The sequence below is a fragment of the Bos grunniens genome, chromosome 22, assembly GCF_055505025.1.
Source record: "Bos grunniens cultivar Pamir isolate PY7600 chromosome 22, Bosgru_T2T1.0, whole genome shotgun sequence".
Classification (NCBI taxonomy): Eukaryota; Metazoa; Chordata; class Mammalia; order Artiodactyla; family Bovidae; genus Bos; species Bos grunniens.
This window is the reverse complement of record NC_141186.1, coordinates 23,485,885-23,503,916: the sequence shown is the minus strand read 5'-3', so window position 1 is coordinate 23,503,916 and position 18,032 is coordinate 23,485,885. Positions and strand designations below refer to the sequence as shown.

General features: G+C 38.7%; 2 protein-coding genes across 5 annotated transcripts in view; one reads left to right on the top strand and one right to left on the bottom strand.

The window, feature by feature from the left end:
• Nucleotides 1–9,929, bottom strand: part of IL5RA (interleukin 5 receptor subunit alpha) — a 38,298-nt gene extending 28,369 nt beyond the window's left edge. Inside the window, exons 1-4 of the mRNA XM_086366671.1 lie at nt 9,661–9,929; nt 5,652–5,736; nt 3,782–3,927; nt 2,674–2,812 (exon numbers count right to left, since the gene is read on the bottom strand). Coding sequence (XP_086222797.1) covers nt 2,674–2,812; nt 3,782–3,927; nt 5,652–5,736; nt 9,661–9,699 — 409 coding nt within the window. The 5' untranslated portion in view covers nt 9,700–9,929. The remainder of the gene's footprint in view (nt 1–2,673; nt 2,813–3,781; nt 3,928–5,651; nt 5,737–9,660) is intronic.
• TRNT1 (tRNA nucleotidyl transferase 1) overlaps nt 1–18,032 on the top strand; it is a 97,495-nt gene that overhangs the window by 36,084 nt on the left and 43,379 nt on the right. Inside the window, exon 2 of one of the 4 annotated variants that reach the window (XM_086366657.1) lies at nt 12,600–12,696. The exons of the other annotated variants lie outside the window; for them this stretch is intronic. The gene's annotated coding sequence lies outside the window, so the exon portion shown is untranslated. The remainder of the gene's footprint in view (nt 1–12,599; nt 12,697–18,032) is intronic. 4 annotated transcript variants of the gene reach the window in all.

The following is an 18,032-nucleotide window of genomic DNA, read 5'->3' as shown; positions in this document are numbered from 1 at the left end:
TATATTCAGGAATAGAATTGCTGGGTCATATGGGAATTCTATTTTTAGTGTTTTGAGGAACCTCCATACTGTTCTCCATAGTGGTTGTATTAATTTATATTCCCACCAGTAGAGTAGGAGGGTTCCCTTTTCTCCACATTCTCTCCAGCATTTATGTATATATTTTTTGATGATGAGTGTTATGGCCAGTGTGAGATGATACCTCGTTGTATCATTTGAGTTGCATTTCTCTTTATAATTAGTGATGTTGAGCATCTTTTCATATGTTTGTTGGCCATCTGTAGGTCTTTGGAGAAATTTCTATTTATGTCTTCTGCTCCTTTTTTGATTGGGTTGTTTGTCTTTTTGATATTGAGCCTCATGAGCTGTTTGTATATTTTGGAGATTAATCCCTGTCAGTTGCTGTGTGGGCAGATATTTTCCCCATTCTGAGTATTGTCTTTTCAACTTGTTTACGGTTTCCTTTGCTATGCAAAAGCTTTGAAGTTTCATTGGATCCCATTTGTTTAATTTTGTTTTAATTTTCATCACTCTGGGAGATGGGTCAAAAAAGACCTTGCTGCAATTTATGTCAAAGAGTATTCTGCCTGTGTTCTGGTCTAAGAACTTTTTAGTGTCTGACTTTACATTTAGGTCTTTAATCCACTTTGAATTTATTTTGGGGCTATATGTGTGTGTGTGGCTGATTCACTTTGCCGTACAATATTGTGTTTCTGCTCTACAGCAGTGTATATGCAGGTATATATGCATGTGTGTATATGTGAATATGTATATATATATGATGTGTGTGCATATACATACACGTGTGCATGCATGCTTGGTTGCTCAATCATGTCTGACTCTTTGTGACCCCCATGGACTATAGCCCACCAGACTTCTCTCCTCTGTCCATGGAATTTTTCAGGCAAGAATACTGGAGTGGGTTGCCATGCCTTCCTCGAGGGGATCTTCCAGACCCAGTGATCCAACCCGAGTCTCCTGTGGCTCCTGCATTGGCAAGCAGATTCTTTACCACTGAGCCACCTGGGAAGCCCTTATATATGTATACATATGCATATACACACACACACACACACGTATACACATATTTTCATATATATATATATATATATGTATGTGTATACGTGTGTGTGTGTGTGTGTATACTCTCTCCAGGCACTAAATGACCAGATAATCTGTGCCAAGTATAGTTTAGAGTTTCTGAGGTCTGCTTCTCTCCTAGTTTCCTTCCAAGGAATGATGTGGTGTGAATTCAGTCTGATTCAAGGCAGAAATAATGATGTTTTCATTATTGTCACCCCACATCAGTGTGCTCAGAGAGCAGTCGAGGTTGCAGAAGAGTATGAAAGGCTTGTTAAGGTACACTCCGGTTACTCACTGCAGGGACGTGGAAACGTGCTTTAGTGTACAGCAGATGACGACTTGTATTTGTGGTCTTCTGTCTACCTTAGATTCTGTCTCTGCCTGTGACATCAAGCCTACTGTGAACTGGCCTCTGTGTGGTCCAGACATCATGTTCTACTGAGTGAATGGGAAGATCTTCATGATGCTGCTCTCGGTCATACACACGATGCGGGAGGCATGGCCTTTTCATGCAATGATGTGATGACAGGATAGTTTGACTGTTGGCCACAGCCAGACTGGCCCAGGCCATGGTTGTTATGTGCAAGTACACACATCCCAAGACTTGGTGGCCTGTTCTCCCTTTTTCTTTCTCTGTTCTCTGTGTGTGTGTGTGTGTGTGTGTCTGTTTGTCTTCAAGGTTTGAATCATAAGTGTCACTGGTTCTAAGTATTAGAAACCCCAGCTTTCCACAGAAGGACCATATAGACATAGTAGGTGTTAATCTCTTTGCTCATGGCACTCAGGCTATCCAGTCTCATGGCTTCTATGAACTGTCAGCACAGTTTTCTTCAGTTTCATTTGAGGGGTCATACTATCGTAAACATCCACCAGTGTGACAGGGAACACTATGTGTGAAGCCTGAAGCACATGCTGTTTGTATGCTGGTGCAGGAAAGCAGGAGACTCCGCCCTGCGCACAGGGCAATACAGACCAGGATGGCAGGGTTAGCATCTATTTACTGCAAAAGATAAAGAATGTAATGTTGTATGTTGTGCCACATGAGTAGCACAGCATCCCTGAATGAGTTCTGAAAGGAACAGCAACCCTCTGTGCATCAGATGGAAAAAAAGGGGCTTCCCAGAGCAGATACGATTTGATTTGGGCTTTGAAGTATAGGAAGAATTCAGAAAAGCAGGCCAAAGAGGTAAGCTCAGGGCAGTGAGGGCTCAGAGGCAGGACTGTGCTGGTGTGGAGGGTTCATGGTTGGAAGTCATCTGAGAAGAGCAGAGGATTCATGTGGGGAGCGAGTGGAAAGATGTCCTAGAATCCAGTTATGAGAGAGCTCAGCTTTTGTTTACGACTCCCTGTCTTCTTAGCCGGGGAGGAAGAAGAATTCTCAATGTTTGCAGGGAGCCGCTGGATGGGATTGACTGGGTCACACACACTAACCAGTGATCTCTGTCTTGGAGAGGACGCGGATGAGGTAAAAGAACACTGTAGGGATGAGTGACTGACTTACAGAGAAAAGCGAGGCGTGTTCCTCTCCTGACTTCCCCATGTTTACAAAGGTCTGGAATTGAAAACCAGGCCCTCAGAGACCTGCCTTACCTGTTGGGGCTTTAAGTTCTGCAGAAACCCAGCTGCTGGCTTGTAGGGAGTGGTCGTTCCAGGGCACTGTCCGCACACTCGCTGAAAAGCCTTTGTGAAGGATGGTTATGAGGTTTCTCTCAGTGTTCCTGGTTTCGTACTAAAAATAAAACCCACAAGTCATGATACGTAAAGGGGAAATGACCTTCAGAGAACTATTTAGTCAAATAGGAGTTTTCTTCCACTTTTTAAATGGCATGTAAACACAATGCAATGCAATCATTCTGCTAGAAAAAAATCAAACCCAGTGTTTCAAGGTTATGTTCTTATCCCTAAACTCATCAATCAAGTTGTACACGTTAAATAGGTGCAGCTTTTTACCAAAAACAAAGAGGTTTTTAAAATGAATAAACAAATTGTCCAGTTTAGATTGGTACATGGTTTAAAAATACATAATGAAATATAGAAAATAATTATTCAAGGATACCTGAATTAACTGCTTCTTATAAAAACAAACAAAATGCTGCAGTTCAGACTCCAGTTTCCTTTGGCCACCATCTCTGGCTCCAATCTCCTCCCCAGAGGTAAATTTTTGATGGAGAATTCTCTAGAATTCCATATTGACTGACATAGTACTGCTTCTCCCTTCGTTTGATTTATGGCACATCCGCTCGGTACCTGGTGCTTTACTATATCCCTTCGGTGAACCTGGGGCTCTGGGATCTTAAGTGACTGATGGAAGTAGTAAAGGCAGGAAGTGGCTGAACTGGGATTTGAATTTGACCTTTTCTGTTAGGTACAATGGCCCCTCTCCTCTCTTGCTTGGTTATTTTCTTCTGTTCTTTTGAATATTTTAGAGGCAACATAAAATCAATATCTAAACCATTGTAGCTCAGAAGTTACTAAACTTTATTGTTAAGTGGAAGAATTGGTCCCACAGTTAAAAATGTTCCGAGCCAGTCTTTCAGTGCAGGTATGGCACTAGTTCTCAGCCATTTCAATAGAGACATTGCCCTCCTAGGAACATTAACAGAAAGCTTTGTAGTGATTTTCTCTCTTTTTAGTTAAAATTTCCTTTAATAAGGAAAATTCAGTCTAGGTAAGCATTGCCATCAGAATAAACACTTACATCTTCTTCTTGTGGAGCATTTATTTTCACATGATATCCTAGCTGGATATTGCTTTGTTCTTGATCAGGATTTGGTTCCCAACGTAAAAGAACTTGAGCTAAATTGACAGCTTTAATGGTGAAATTGACTGGTGGTAGAAGTAAAACTGTTGATCAAAAGAAAAAAGCCATGCAATGTTTAATTATATGGGACATTTTAAAATCACTAAATGTTTTATTGTGTAGCATAGTATTTTATTATGCTATCAGACTGTATAACACTGAAATAATCTTAGGAAAAGGTTCTTTAGAACTGTTTTTAGCTCATTATCTTTTTTACTTTGCCCAGGTATTTACCTATAACACCTACAGGTGTTTTATTGAAATATGAATAGTTTACTATATTATTATTCAATATAATAATTTTCAAAGGGTCATTATCTATTAATGGACTAAAATAATATGTTCATTTGTGGGTAGCAATGTGTTTAATGACATGGAATAAAATTGAATAGAAAATATCAGGTGCATCAAACATAAGAAGTCCTATTTCATGAACTTCTTATTTGTTCCATAAATATAGTCACATATTTGTATACTGGTTCAGGATGTAAAGATTTGTTTCTTACTATGATTCAAGGTCAAAAAACTTGTAAGCAAAATTACTCAATCAGCATTTATAAACAGAAAATGTTTTTTCCGCCCTCATGAACCACTCTCTAACAGTGTCTTCAAAATCAAAGCTTTCATTTAAATTACAATATCAATGCCTGTTCTTAGAAATCTTGGGAAGCACAGATGATCAAAAAAAAAAAAAAGAAAAAAAATACAGCCACAGTTTTATCACTGAGTGGCATTAACATGTAATACATTTATTGTCTTTTTTTCTTGAGCATACATTTATACAACTTTTAAAATTTTTGCTAAAGTTGGGCTTCCCTGGTGGCTCAGATGGTAAAAAGTCTGCCTGCAGTGCAGAAGACCCAGGTTCAGTCCCTGGATCAGGAAGATCCCCTGGAGAAGGAAATGGCAACCCGCTTCTGTATTCTTGTGTGGAAAATCCCATGGACGGAGGAACCTGGTCAGCTACAGTCCATGGGGTCGCAAAAAGTCGGACGTGACTGAGTGAATTCACTTCTTTCGCTTATAGTATTGTACAATTACGAAACCTTTGATGAATTTACTCGTCAGCACATTTCCACTGACATTTAATATTTAATAGCTTTCCGTGACTCTGCCTCCACACCTGCTGCATACAGACTTCTGGGGCTCTGTCTGTACTTCACCGACCATTATGGTAGCCACTGGCCACATGTGGCTATTTAAATAAAATCAAAGTTCACTGTCTTAGTTACGTGAGCCGTATATCCAGTGCTCAATAGTCAAGTATCATTGGACAGTGCAGATACGAGAACATAGTCATTATTGTAGCAGGTTCTCTTAGTGCTAGTGGGGGACTCATGTGATGGGTTGTTTGTTTTTTTTTTTTTTTTTTCCCTAAACCCAGTGATCAATAAGTTTCTGAACCAAACATAGTGGAAGCTTCTTATTCTTTGGTTCTGAGAACTTGGAGAGGACTTTGAACTATACGCTTGTCTGGGAAGGTGTCCAAATACGGCCAACCGGCTGCAGCTTTATTCTGAGCGCCCGTTTACTCACACTTGGAATACGATTTCCCACTGCAACATAAAATATCCGCTTCAGCCAACTTTGCTTTCTTAAAATGTAATATGTTTAAAGAACTGATATTCTGATAAGAATAAATGTTCCATCCCTTTTTAAAAAAATCATGATTTCCTAATTGAGTCTTATTTAGGAGAAAGTAATACTATCCTTTTTTGTAATGTACTAATTTTTTTTTTAATTATTGAATTTAATAGGTGGTACTTACATTTTTTATCAGGAAGTAAGTCTGCTTGCAGTATTACTGCGGCCCCCAAAAGAATCAGTAATTCAGGTGCCATGATGATCACAACCTACGGAAAACAGAAAGAGAAAAATCCAAATGGCCACCTGTTGCCATTTCTAAGAAAAGCTGGTAGCTCCTTTCTAAAGAAAAGTATAGTCATTTGGCCATTTAACAGACATTTATGAACTTTATGTATTAGAAATACAAATATGAACAAATCTTGGATTTTGTCTTGCCAACATGGATCCATAATCTGAGAGACAGAATGAAGTGTAAATCAATCATTGTAACTCCAGCTTCAAAACTGCTCTAGTAAAGATGTGTATAAGGAGCAGAGAGACTTCTGAATTGAGTCCTAAAGGATATACTAGAGTTCTTACACACACACAAGTGAGGAAAGGCATCCATGGTGGCACATGGAGCCATGCGAAGCCAGAAGAGAGGAAAGAAAATAGAAAAAGGTTGATATTCCGTGAGAGATGACAGCAGATGTTTGAACAGTAGAAGACAGAGTTAATCAAATTGAATATGAATATCATTACCAGTTTCACTAATAAAAATTTACATATGAGCATGACATGTCCAGCATGACAAAGAATTTAAATCTAAAATGTTTACATGGATAAAAGACGCTTTGTATCACAAACCTGGAATAAGTGTTTAGTACTTCAGACTTCGTAGAGGCGGAGTTTTTTGATGAACCCAGAAAGAAATAGGCCATTAAAGGGAATGAAAACATAGTTATAGGCCTGAAGAAAATAAAACTGATATTTATTTTAAATTAAAAAAAATAAGCAGACAATGAATCTAGAGTAGAAATATTAGCATAATTCAAGTGTAGCTGTCTGAAAAAAATAGATTGTTTCAGGAACATTTTTTTTAACATGTGAAAGAAAAGATCTCTTGTTGAGAATTGTAGATTAGAAATCTTGAATGTTTCCTTTGAAAATTTCGGAAGGCATTTTTCATATGACCTTAACAAAAATAACATTCTGCCTGCTAAGTTTTGTCCTCCCCCGACCAGATGATGAGGGTGTGTAGTTATCCAATTTACAATGGTGAAAAGATGGCTAAAAAACAGACCCAGTCTCAGGTCTTCCTCCAACTGTAAAACCTATGTTCTACACTTACTTAAGTGACACAATTTTTAATTTAAACTTTTATTTAAGTGATGTGATATTTTTCAAACATAATTCTGGTAGAACCACAGAGGATAGGTGTTGGCTAAATGGATACATTCAGGAAGAACCAAAAACCACACTTTCTTCACTTTTACTACTTACTAATGAAATTAGTAAAATGTCACAGCAGGAAGACAGAAACAGCATACAAATCAATTAATTTCTTTTTCAGATAAACTCAAGTATTGCTAATCAGAGTTCTGCACTTTTTAAAGACGTTTTCTTTTGTATTGAGATATAGTTGATGAACATGTTGTGATGGTTCCCGGTGCACAGAGAAGGGACTCAGCCGTACATGTCCATGTGCCCTTCTCTCCCCAACCCCCTCCTATCCAGGCGACCACATAGTGTTGAGCAGAGTGCTCTCTGCAGGTCCTTGTTGGTTTTCCATTTTGGACACAGCAGTGTGTACTGTCCATCCCAGACTCCCTAACTGTCTCTTTCCCCACCCTTCCCACCATCTTCCCATAACCATAAGTTGGTTCTGTTAAGTCTGTGAGTCGCTTTTTATTTTGTAAGTTCATTTGTATCATTTCTTTTTAGATTCCGCATATAAGGGATGTCATACAACATTCCTCCTTGCATCTAGAGTTATGCTCCGTGTGATAAGAATCATCCTGTTTCTTTCTCTAATTTTACACCATGTAGAAAAAGAATTTTTAAAACAACAGTAACGATAAAAGCAGCTGTTCTAAAGTTTTTAAAGGTTTCAGTAAGTGAGAATATTAAGGATTAAAGGCACGTCTTGGTAATTTACTAAGCCTAAGAAGCAAAGATAAGAACTCCTTAGAGACTTCCCTTGTGGTGCAATGGTTAAGACGCTTGTGCTTCCACTGCAGGGCAGGCATGGGCTTGATCCCTGGCTGGGAATTAAGGTCTCATGTGCTATGCAGTACGGCCAAAAAAAAGAAAAAAGTGAAAAAAAATCCTAATAGCTTCCTCTTCAAATTTAGAAGGCAATGTCTTTAAAATTTCAGTATTTCCGGAAATAATATTACACGTGTTCTAAGTTTTCACTAATCATTATTACTAGGAGGAATTCTCAGTCAGAAAAAAATGCAAAATTGATTTTCCCCAAGTGAGTTTTACTGACTGGCAAAGTAAGTAGTACGTTATAAATAGTACTTGTAAAAATAATAAATTGCAATTAAATTTTGAAGTAATAAACTATCACATGCCTCAATGTGGAGATAATTGAACATTTCACATAACCAAGCAGTCTGCCCTAGAATTTTTTATGTGTTCTGATTTTATAGCTGATGAAAACAGAATTGTTTCTCAAATTTGACCAAAAATTTGTGAGGATCAATTTATCAGCCATAAAACTGCCATGCACTTTTTTTTTCACATTTTACTGTGATATTCTGTGTTTAAAAGGATGATAACTTTGAATAAAAGAAGTTGTCCTATAGACAACACAGAATACTCAACTAGGAGTCCAAATACTAGCAAGAATAACCATTTTTTTGTGAGCCAGATAAATTCAGTAGAAGCCTGGTATTACTGAAGGTTCAGCAGGTGACCCTGTATTTTTCTATAATTCTGTTTGCTCTGCTCATTCCCTGAAAGCACCTTCAACCTTTGCTCATGTCTTCTTAATATTTCTGGTCCGTGACAGAGCAGTCACTCCTTCTGGAAAACGAACTTGAATCTTTTGGGGTCATCTCTTTAATGCAGTGATATACTGTTACATAGATGTCAGCTGGGTAATATTTTGTTGTACAGTAGGCTGTTTCACTACATTAAAATTTATAGAAATAACTTGTTCAGAATAACTTGTTATCCATTCTTCTCGTGGATACTAAAATCCAGCAGAAAACCATTAAATGTTTAAAGTAGATTCAAATTCAGAATGAAGCAAACATGGGTTGCCTACCTATTAATACTATTATCAGAAATGCATGCTCAGTCTCTTAGAAAGACCATGGGCTACCTGTTCTTGTCATATTTCATTGGCTTGATCTAAAATTCCTCGAGTGCTCTCTGAGAATCTGGCATCTGGTAGTTGTTATATTCTTTGAAATTTGGGAGTAAACAGGAGCACCATCGCTCACAGTACAGATGTTTCTAGAAAGCGGGGTAAAGTCCTGACAATTGTAGATGAATTTCCCCAGTGTTCCTGAGAATTGGTCAAGTTCTACTGAAGTTCAGACTTAACGTTTTCCCCACTCTCTTTCCAGATTATTTTGCTGCCGAGGTCGTTTGTTTTATAACCAAAGTTGTATTTACCCTTTTTAAAGAAACTTTTTGAGTCAGCTGTGGTGACAACTAATTAAAACTCAACTTCAGTGCACAGACATTGAAAAGCAACTGAGAGGATTCATGGTCCGTTAAACCCTCAAAAGTAGAGTTTACTTTTTACTTCCTTTTTTTTTCCTGTACAGTGTAATCAGCAATAAAACATATCTCTTGGGGGATGAAGAATAAATAAATAAACCAAGGTGTAAAATGCAAATGACATGTTTAGCTAGGTATGTTGCATTACCCCCAAGTGAAAAATTGTGCATAGTCCTAAAAATATGAGTCATTAGGAGCATATATAAGGCATGCAACCTTTTTTTCTGCCTTACTACAGGACTTCTGATTAATTTTCTGAAATAGTCCATAAATATAACTCAGTGATTCAAACTGTTGCCACAATCATAAAGCCTTGTTAGCCAAGGTGGAAATGGTGCTGCCACCCTGAGTATTTGGGAAATGCTGGCAGAAAGAGTTTGCTGCCCAAATCTCCTAATGGTTAAATGTCTTCCAGCTAATTGCACTTGATGCCATGTCATCCCACATCCACACTCCCCTGTTCCCAGGCATACCTGTCTCCTTTGGTTGATCCTCTCATTTCTGATGACCATCCATGCTCAGCAGCTGACAGCCAGGACCCCCTCCATGTTGTCAGTGCTCTTGGCTGCAGCCGCAGCACCTAGCACAGCTTCAGGCCCGGGGCAGATGCTGCATATGCCTGGCTCTACACAAAATAAAGGCAAATTAATGCACAGCCCTTAACAAGTCGAGCTCTGTAGGGAAAAACCTAGCAGAGGGACAAGTTAGATTAGAGCACAGCAGGCAGGGAGCACGAAGCAAACCTGGGCTGTCTAGGGGGAGATGTGATACTCTTGGTACCTTGCCTAAAAATTTCCCCAAGCAGCATTTCAAGTAATGGAAACAAATGAGGTGATTTGATTTGCCAAACTTTATTATGTTTGAAATGCAAACAGTTAACAAATAGCTACATATATTAACATATTTTTCAGTAACTATGAAAGAAGGCATACCCTTTCACGAGAAATATTAGAAATTGTACCGGGTAATTCAATTTTCAACCTGATGATTCATTAAATTGGGTATCAAATACATTAATCAATATGGCTATAAAAAGTCACTTTTCATGTGTTAATGAGTTGTAGGCTCATAGAGTATTAAGAGAATCTGATTTTTTTTCCATGTCTTCCTTTCTCTTTTTTTTTTCCATTCCATCCAGTTTTTCTGTATATATGGAAACATGTTTACACTGATTGGGGTGAATATTTAATAAAATAGTGAACCTGAAACCGAGTGAGATATTTCAGCAAGTTTTTGGAGATTTTATATACAATCAAACAATTTTTTTTCAAAATCCCAGAACCCTGAAAAGAAACAGAAAGCAGAATGCCTTCAGTTAGAGCCAGGGCAGCCATCTCCTCTTTTTGTTTCTGCATTTGTAACTTTCTTATTAATTCAGACTTCCTCATCAAGTTATTTTATCCTGTACCCTATTTTTTAAACTCATATATTTCCCCAGAAAACTTGGCAGAGTCTGTGTTCTAATTTTAAGCTCGGAAGTATCTGCAACAGCGGGTAACAAGCGTCTTAAACAAGAATCAGCAAAAAACATAGCTTTTATTCCAGTGTCACTCACCTTCACACAGACTACACACCTCAGTTACGTAGCACAACACAAAGGAATAGAATATTATACACAGAGTGGACATGACTGGCCTGATAACATGTCTATAGTAACGTTATTAGTTCCATTCCTGCTAATCATAGAGTTCTAAGGGGTTTTGTTTTCCCCATTTCTTCATGTAAAAGTTTGCCATATATTTACCAGTCATTCTCTCATTTTTTCTATTCCCCACCTGCCCCCATCCCTGCCATGTAATGAAATTATTAGGAGGTGGAGCCCAGGGTGGTATTAGAGAGAAAAAAGAGGCATCTGCTCACTCTGAGATGAATCAGTTCTGGATCCCCACTTACGGAGAAGTGCAGTGGCCTTGCCATCAGAAGCTGCTGCAGGGCACTGAAAATGAACCTTATCTCTGTATACTTTTGACTTAGAGGCAGATCTTCTTCACTGTTTCATCATCGCAGCTATAATGGTTACAAACTCACAGCCAGTTCCCTTGACGATGGGAGGGCAGCAGGGCTCCTCTAAGCAAATATCAAGGAGCATCTGTGAGCAGGTAGTTCTGGATGAGCCTTAATCCTATAACGAAACTCCTGAGGACTAAACTGCTGTTGAGTGAAGGCCCTCTCTGTTCCTGATAGCCACTATCTGATAACTGTCTCATCTGCATTTTCACTGTCTTTCTAGATGCTTTGCTCTGTTCAGGAGTTTCAGTGAACACTGGCTCCTGGGTGGCAAGGTAATACATTTTTCCTGGGTACTTTCCAGAATTTCTGTTTTCTTCATGTGCTTTGTTCAGCTGGAGGATTTTTTGTGCCACTGTCATACAGTACCAGACACACGATGTAACAGAAAAATGGGGAATCTACCGCTCCCTACAAGCTGAGCAGCAATTTTCAGTTTTCAGAGGTTCCTTAAACCTTCTCTGCTGTATTAGCAGGTCCTGCGCCCTCAGATAGATGGGTGTGTGCTGGGGGCGGGGCAGAGGAGGGAGACACAGTTTCGGTGTCATGAGTTGCTGGCCTTGGCGAGTCTGGATCTCCCTGCACGTGGGGACAGTGGCCGTGTTTTTCTGTGCACACCCAAGACCTGCTGTCTCTCATCTCCCGGTTCCCCGTGCAGCACCTAGCTGGCCTCCCCTCAGTACCTTCAATTTAAGTAAACCTAATTGGGTTCTCCTGTCCTTTGTTCCATTTCTGTCTAGGGAATTTCCAGGTGAGTGACTTGCAAACCCGACTTTTAAAAATATGTTTCCCAGGGTTTGAATAGATGAAAATGTCACTTAACATTATTAAGTGCCTGAGGCAGGTGGAAGTCTTTCTCTTTTAAAGGGTATCTCCAGGCTTAGCCCATGGGGGTGAGCAACAAGTAGCCCCTGAGAAGTGGGAACAGAGGGGCCCAGGTCCCCACAGAACTGATGCGAGAGAGGCAATGGCCAGGTGAGATGAGGGGTTCAGTTTACAAGATGAAAAATGACAGGCACCCCAGTGAGACTTCCTGCAAGTCAGTGAATGTCTTCTGCAAGGACAGCCACTGGGGCTCCCAAAGTAATCATTTTAGCAGTTGCCAAAAAAGAACCGGATCAGTTGTTACTAGATGATCTGAATAAACATGATTTTCCTTGGGGAAAGGAAAAGTTGAACTGGGAACTGAGAGAGATCCATTTATTTGCTAAGATGGACCCAGAGAAGTTTAGATACAGTATCAGCCGTCTGACCTACTTTTTAGAGTCCTGCATCTAATTTTGGTTGCAACGTATTTGTCATCCTCGAAACCTGAAAACTAGTTACCAATCATTGTGAGGGCAATAATTGCTGGCCAGAAAGGCTGTTTTAACATTTTCTATGTTTCTTACATGCATTTATTCAGGAAATATTTATTAAATCCATCTATGCAACATGCCAGAAGCTGTTACAGATATAGAGGAAATCAGACCCGGCTCTTACCCTGGATACCATCTTTCAAGGTATATGACACTTTATCAGCCATGCCAATATTAAAAACCCAAAGAAATAAGCTTGCATTTTGTTCCCATGCCCTATTTCCAAATAAATCCAAGGAAAGTAAGAGGCACAGCTTTGCGTAGTTTATTTTTTGTGGCAAGAACAGTCTTCTTTAGAATAAACTGCCGATGTCCAAAGATAGTATAATGGAACATGTTGGAAGAATTCACATAAATGGTTTTTCAAAAAGTGAAACAAAAATTGGCCTGAATTTTTTTTTTTTTTTGCTGTTTAGTTTTAATTGGAGGATACTTGCTTTACAATGTTGTGTTTCTGCCACACAACAACATGAATCAGCCATAGATGTGCATATGTCCCTTCCTTCTTGACCTGTATTTCCTAAGCAGCAAAATAATCCAGGTTTAGCCAGAGTATAGTTGAAAATGTGAATAGTAATGCCATGGAAATTAGGATTATGTGGTTCTTCCTTGAACCCTTCTTAAAGGCACTTGCTAAAGATTTTACCTGTAGGAATCCATTCTGTGGAAAATGTGAAATACAGACCAAGATTTATCTGAGAGAGGGGAAGTAAACACAATGCATTGTACTTTGACTTAAAATAGTAATAGTGTGGAAATGGTTAAGAGGAATATATAATTTTTTCAAGATTGAAATAGGTTGATAATAAAAGGAGTGTTTATCAAGAACTGTTAAACACAGAGTACTATGGAAAAATGCTAAATAAAAACAACAAGAGTGCAAATATATATACACACATATATGTGTGTATGTATGTATACATACTTTTTTTTTCATAATCTCATATTTTATAAAAGACCAAAATGATAGGCATGGTTATCTCTAAGTGGTAGGTGTTTTAGTTAGCTATCGCTATAGAGCAACCAACCACAAACACCATAGTGGGAAACAGTGATAAGCATTTATTTCTTGCCCAAGCTTCAGAGTTTTGTCCAGGGTCTGCCTAATTTGGCTGGATTCCAGATCACGGAGTGGGTTCAGGTTTATTCCAAGCATCTGTTGTTCACTTGAAACCAGTGGACACAGAAGGTATATTCTTTTCATGTGATCCCAAAAGTGCAAGAAAGTAAGATGAACTGGACACGAGCATTTGAAGTGTCCGCTTGTGTCACATTCACTGACATCCCAAGAGTCAGGACACATTGCGTGGCCAAGCCCTGAGTCACTCCCCCCACCTTGATAAGACAAGGGTGTGCACGTTTATAACCACAGGAGAGGAGTGCGAATTGGAACCAGTAGCTTGTTCTACCACAGTGGGATTGATCTTTCCTTTACATTTCTTTTTCTAAAATATTTGTTGTTGGTTTAATTTATTTGGCCGTGCTGGATCTTTGCTGTGGCACTTGGAATCTTCAATCTTTAGTTGTGGCATGCAGAATCTTTTAGTTGAAGCCAGCGGCATCTTTACGTGGGGTATACAAGTTCTTAGTTTTGACATATAGCATCTAGTTCTTTGACCAGGGATCGAACACAGGCCTCCTGCATTGGGAGCTTGGAGTCTTAGCCACTGGACCACCAGGGAGGTCCTTTAATTTCTTCTTATGCTTCTATTTATGCAAATGTTTACTCTACACAAATGCAGGAATAATTTTTTTTTTTAGTATTAGAGAAATAGAGATAAATGGAATCGAATTGAGAGTCCAGAAATAAACCCTCACATTTATGGTCAACTGATTTTTTGACACAGGAGTCAAGACAATTCAGTGGAGGAAAAAAAAATCACTGTTCAATAAATAATGCAGAAACATATGCAAAAGAATTATATTCAACCGTTATAGCTCACAGCATATACAAAAATTAACTCGACATGGATGGATGTAGAGATTATCATATTAGATGACATACTATGTCAGACAGAAAGACAGTGTCACATGATATCACTTGTGTATGAAATCTAAAAAAAAATAATACAAATGATCGTATTTACAAAACAGGAATAAACTCAAAGATATAGAAAACAAACTTATGGCTACCAAAGAGGAAGGGAAGGAGGGATAAATTAAGAGTTTGGGATAAATAGATAAACAGGAAGGTCCTACTATGTAGCACAGGGAACTATATTCAGTATCTTGTAATAACCTATAATGGAAAAGAACCTGAGAAGTAATATATATGCTCACTTTGCTGTATAGCAGAAAGTAACATATATATATATATACACACACATATTTACATACACACACATATTTATGTACATACACATACCCAAATCAAAGTAGATACCAAAAGCCAATATGCACATGAAAAACTGCTTGACATCATTATCACAAATTAAAACCACAATGAAATACCTCTTCATACCCACTGGGGTGGCTAAAATGAAAAAGAAAGGCAGTAAGTAGTATTGGTGAGGATGTGGAGAAGTTGGAACCCTCAGAGACTGTCGGTGGGAACGTAAAATGGTGCAATCACTTTGAAAAAGAGTCTAGTGGTTTCTCAAAAATGTTAAACACAGAGTTGCTATATGACCCAGCAATTCCAGTCTTTAGCAAACACCCAAGAGAACTGAAAACAGACAGCCACACAGAAATGTTTACATGACTGTTCATAGCAGTATTCTTCATAACAGCCAAAAAGTGAAACAACAGAAGACATCCGTCAACTGATGAATGGATTGAGAATCTCTGTGAGGAATGTTATGAAACCTTAAAAAGGAATGAAGTTCTTAGGCATGGTATAACATGGATGAGTCATGAAAACATAAAGCTAAGTGAAAACAACCAGTTCACAAAACTGACTTTGTATAGTTCCACTTATATTAAACATTTAGAATAGGCAGATCTATGGGAATAGAAAGTGGATTAGTGGTTTCCTAGGGCTGGATGGTGAGAATTTGGGCAAAATGGTAAGTGATTGCTAATGGGTTTGAGGTTTCTGTTAACATTATTTTTGATTGGAGCATAGTTGTATTACACTGCTGTGTTAGTTTCTACTGTGCAGCACAATGAATCAGTCATATGTATACACATATCCTCTCCCTTTCGGATTGCCTTCCCATTCATGCCTGTCACCGTAGATAATTTGGTAGGGTTCCCTGAGCTGTGCAGTATGTGCTCATTAATTGTCTGTTTTCTACATAGTTTCAGCAGTGTATATATGTCAATCCCACGCTCTCAATTCCTCCCACCTGCTTCCACTTTCCCCTGCAATTGTTCTCTACTTCTGTTTGAGGGTTCTTTTGAGGTAATGAATGTGATAAAATGTTCTAATATTGATTATATTGATGATTGCCAATTCAGTGACTATACTAAAAGTGGTAGGTATATTTTATGACATGTGAACTATGTCTCAGTAAAGCTGCTATTTAAAAAAAAATAAATGAGCCAACAGGATTTAAATAGTATCCCAGGTATTAATTGAACAACCCCAGTATAAGATCAATCAGTTTACAGTCTGTGCTGCTGTGCTTAGTTGCTCAGTTGTGTCCGACTCTTTGCGATCCCACGAACTGCAGCTTGCCAGGCTCCTCTGTCCATTGGGATTCTCCAGGCAAAAATACTAGAGTGGGTTGCCATGCCCTCCAGGGTATCTTCCCAACCCAGGTTTCCTGTATTGCAGGCAGATTCTTTACCAGCTGAGCCACCAGGGAAGCCCCTTACTGTCTATAGCTAAAATTAAAAGCATGTGTTTATTCAGCAAGGAGTCTGAGTAACTTAAGCTTTTTCATTTCTCTACTCAGTGATCAGTTTTATTTTATTAATTTATTGTTTCCAGTTTTACTGAGATATAATTGACATTTAACAGTGTATAAGTTGAAAGTAAACAATGCAATCATTTACTGTAAGTATATAGTGCAAAAAGATTTTGCAGGGACCAGTTCTTTGCTCTCAAAGCCAGATACAGGAAATTAACTAGAGTGTAAAAAAACTAACTAAAAGTTAAACTTACTTCATTAATTCATTAAGGTAAATCAGCATTCTGTTTTAGCCTAGAAGGAACCTCCTTTGTGCTTGAAACTGTCAATTGCTTGATATACATTGTCATACAGTAACCCATAAACTTATTTTATATGTGAGTAAACTGAGGCTTAAAGACCTTACTTAGCAGAGTTTCTTTATAATGTTTTCCAAAGCCATTTTTCCCAGGATGGCAGAGCTTTATAATTGATAGTTATCTTAAAAGAAACAGTAAAATACATACTTTACTGGGGGTAAATATTTTATTGAATGTTGGCAGGCGCGGAAGGTATGAAGGGAAGATTCCCCTTGAGAAACTTTTAATTATTTGAGGTTGTCTGAACTCCTATGGGAAAACCTGTCTCTGATTCTACTCTATTCTGAGTGTATGTTTAAGTGCTGCATTCACGTGCCAATTTTATTTTTGTACAGAGTATTACATCTTTGTTTCTACAACTAGATGTGAGGACAGGTCTTTATTTTATCTGGCTTGGTTTTATCAGAATCCATTAGGGTAAGCAGTGTTAAGGAAAGAAGAAGAGGGGGTTGGTGTTATTACAGCAGGGAATTCCAGATGAATTCCTATGAAGAATATAGTGTAGAATATCCGAAGGAACCTGGTTTAGATCCGTCTTGGTTCTCATCCGAGGCTACTGATAAGTCAGAATTTTGAAGGTGATTATTCTCAGTCTTTAGGGCTTCCCTGATAGCTCAGTTCTTTGGAAGGAATGATGCTAAAGCTGAAACTCCAGTACTTTGGCCACCTCATGCGAAGAGTTGACTCATTGGAAAAGACTCTGATGCTGGGAGGGATTGGGGGCAGGAGGAGAAGGGGACGACAGGATGAGATGGCTGGATGGCATCACCGACTCGATGGACGTGAGTTTGAGTGAACTCCAGAAGTTGGTGATAGACAGGGAGGCCTGGCGTGCTGCGATGGGGATTGCAAAGTCGGACACGACTGAGAGACTGAACTGAACTGAACTGATAGCTCAGTTAGTAAAGAATCTGCCTGTAATGCGGGAGACCTGAGTTCGATCCCTGGGTTGGGAACATCCCCTGGAGAAGGGAAAGGCTGCCCACTCCAGTATTCTGGCCTAGAGAATTCCATGGACTGTATAGTCCATGGGGTGGCAAAGAGTCAGACACGACTGAGTGACTTTCACTTCACATTCTCAGTCTTTACCCTTGGGCCTCTGTTCTTTTAACTATTACCAAAGTCCCATCTTTTAAAATTAATGACCCAGTATGAAATTTCAGAACAGTTAAAATTGATTTGTCTATTTACTCACCTCTTTTAAATGTAAAATAAAATTGTGTTTGTGTGTAAAATCCCCCAGCACCAGAGAAAATCGCAATTCTACATTTGCTGAGAAATATCTTTATTTGTCCTCTGGGAGATCTTAAACTTTAGTTGGCTTCTA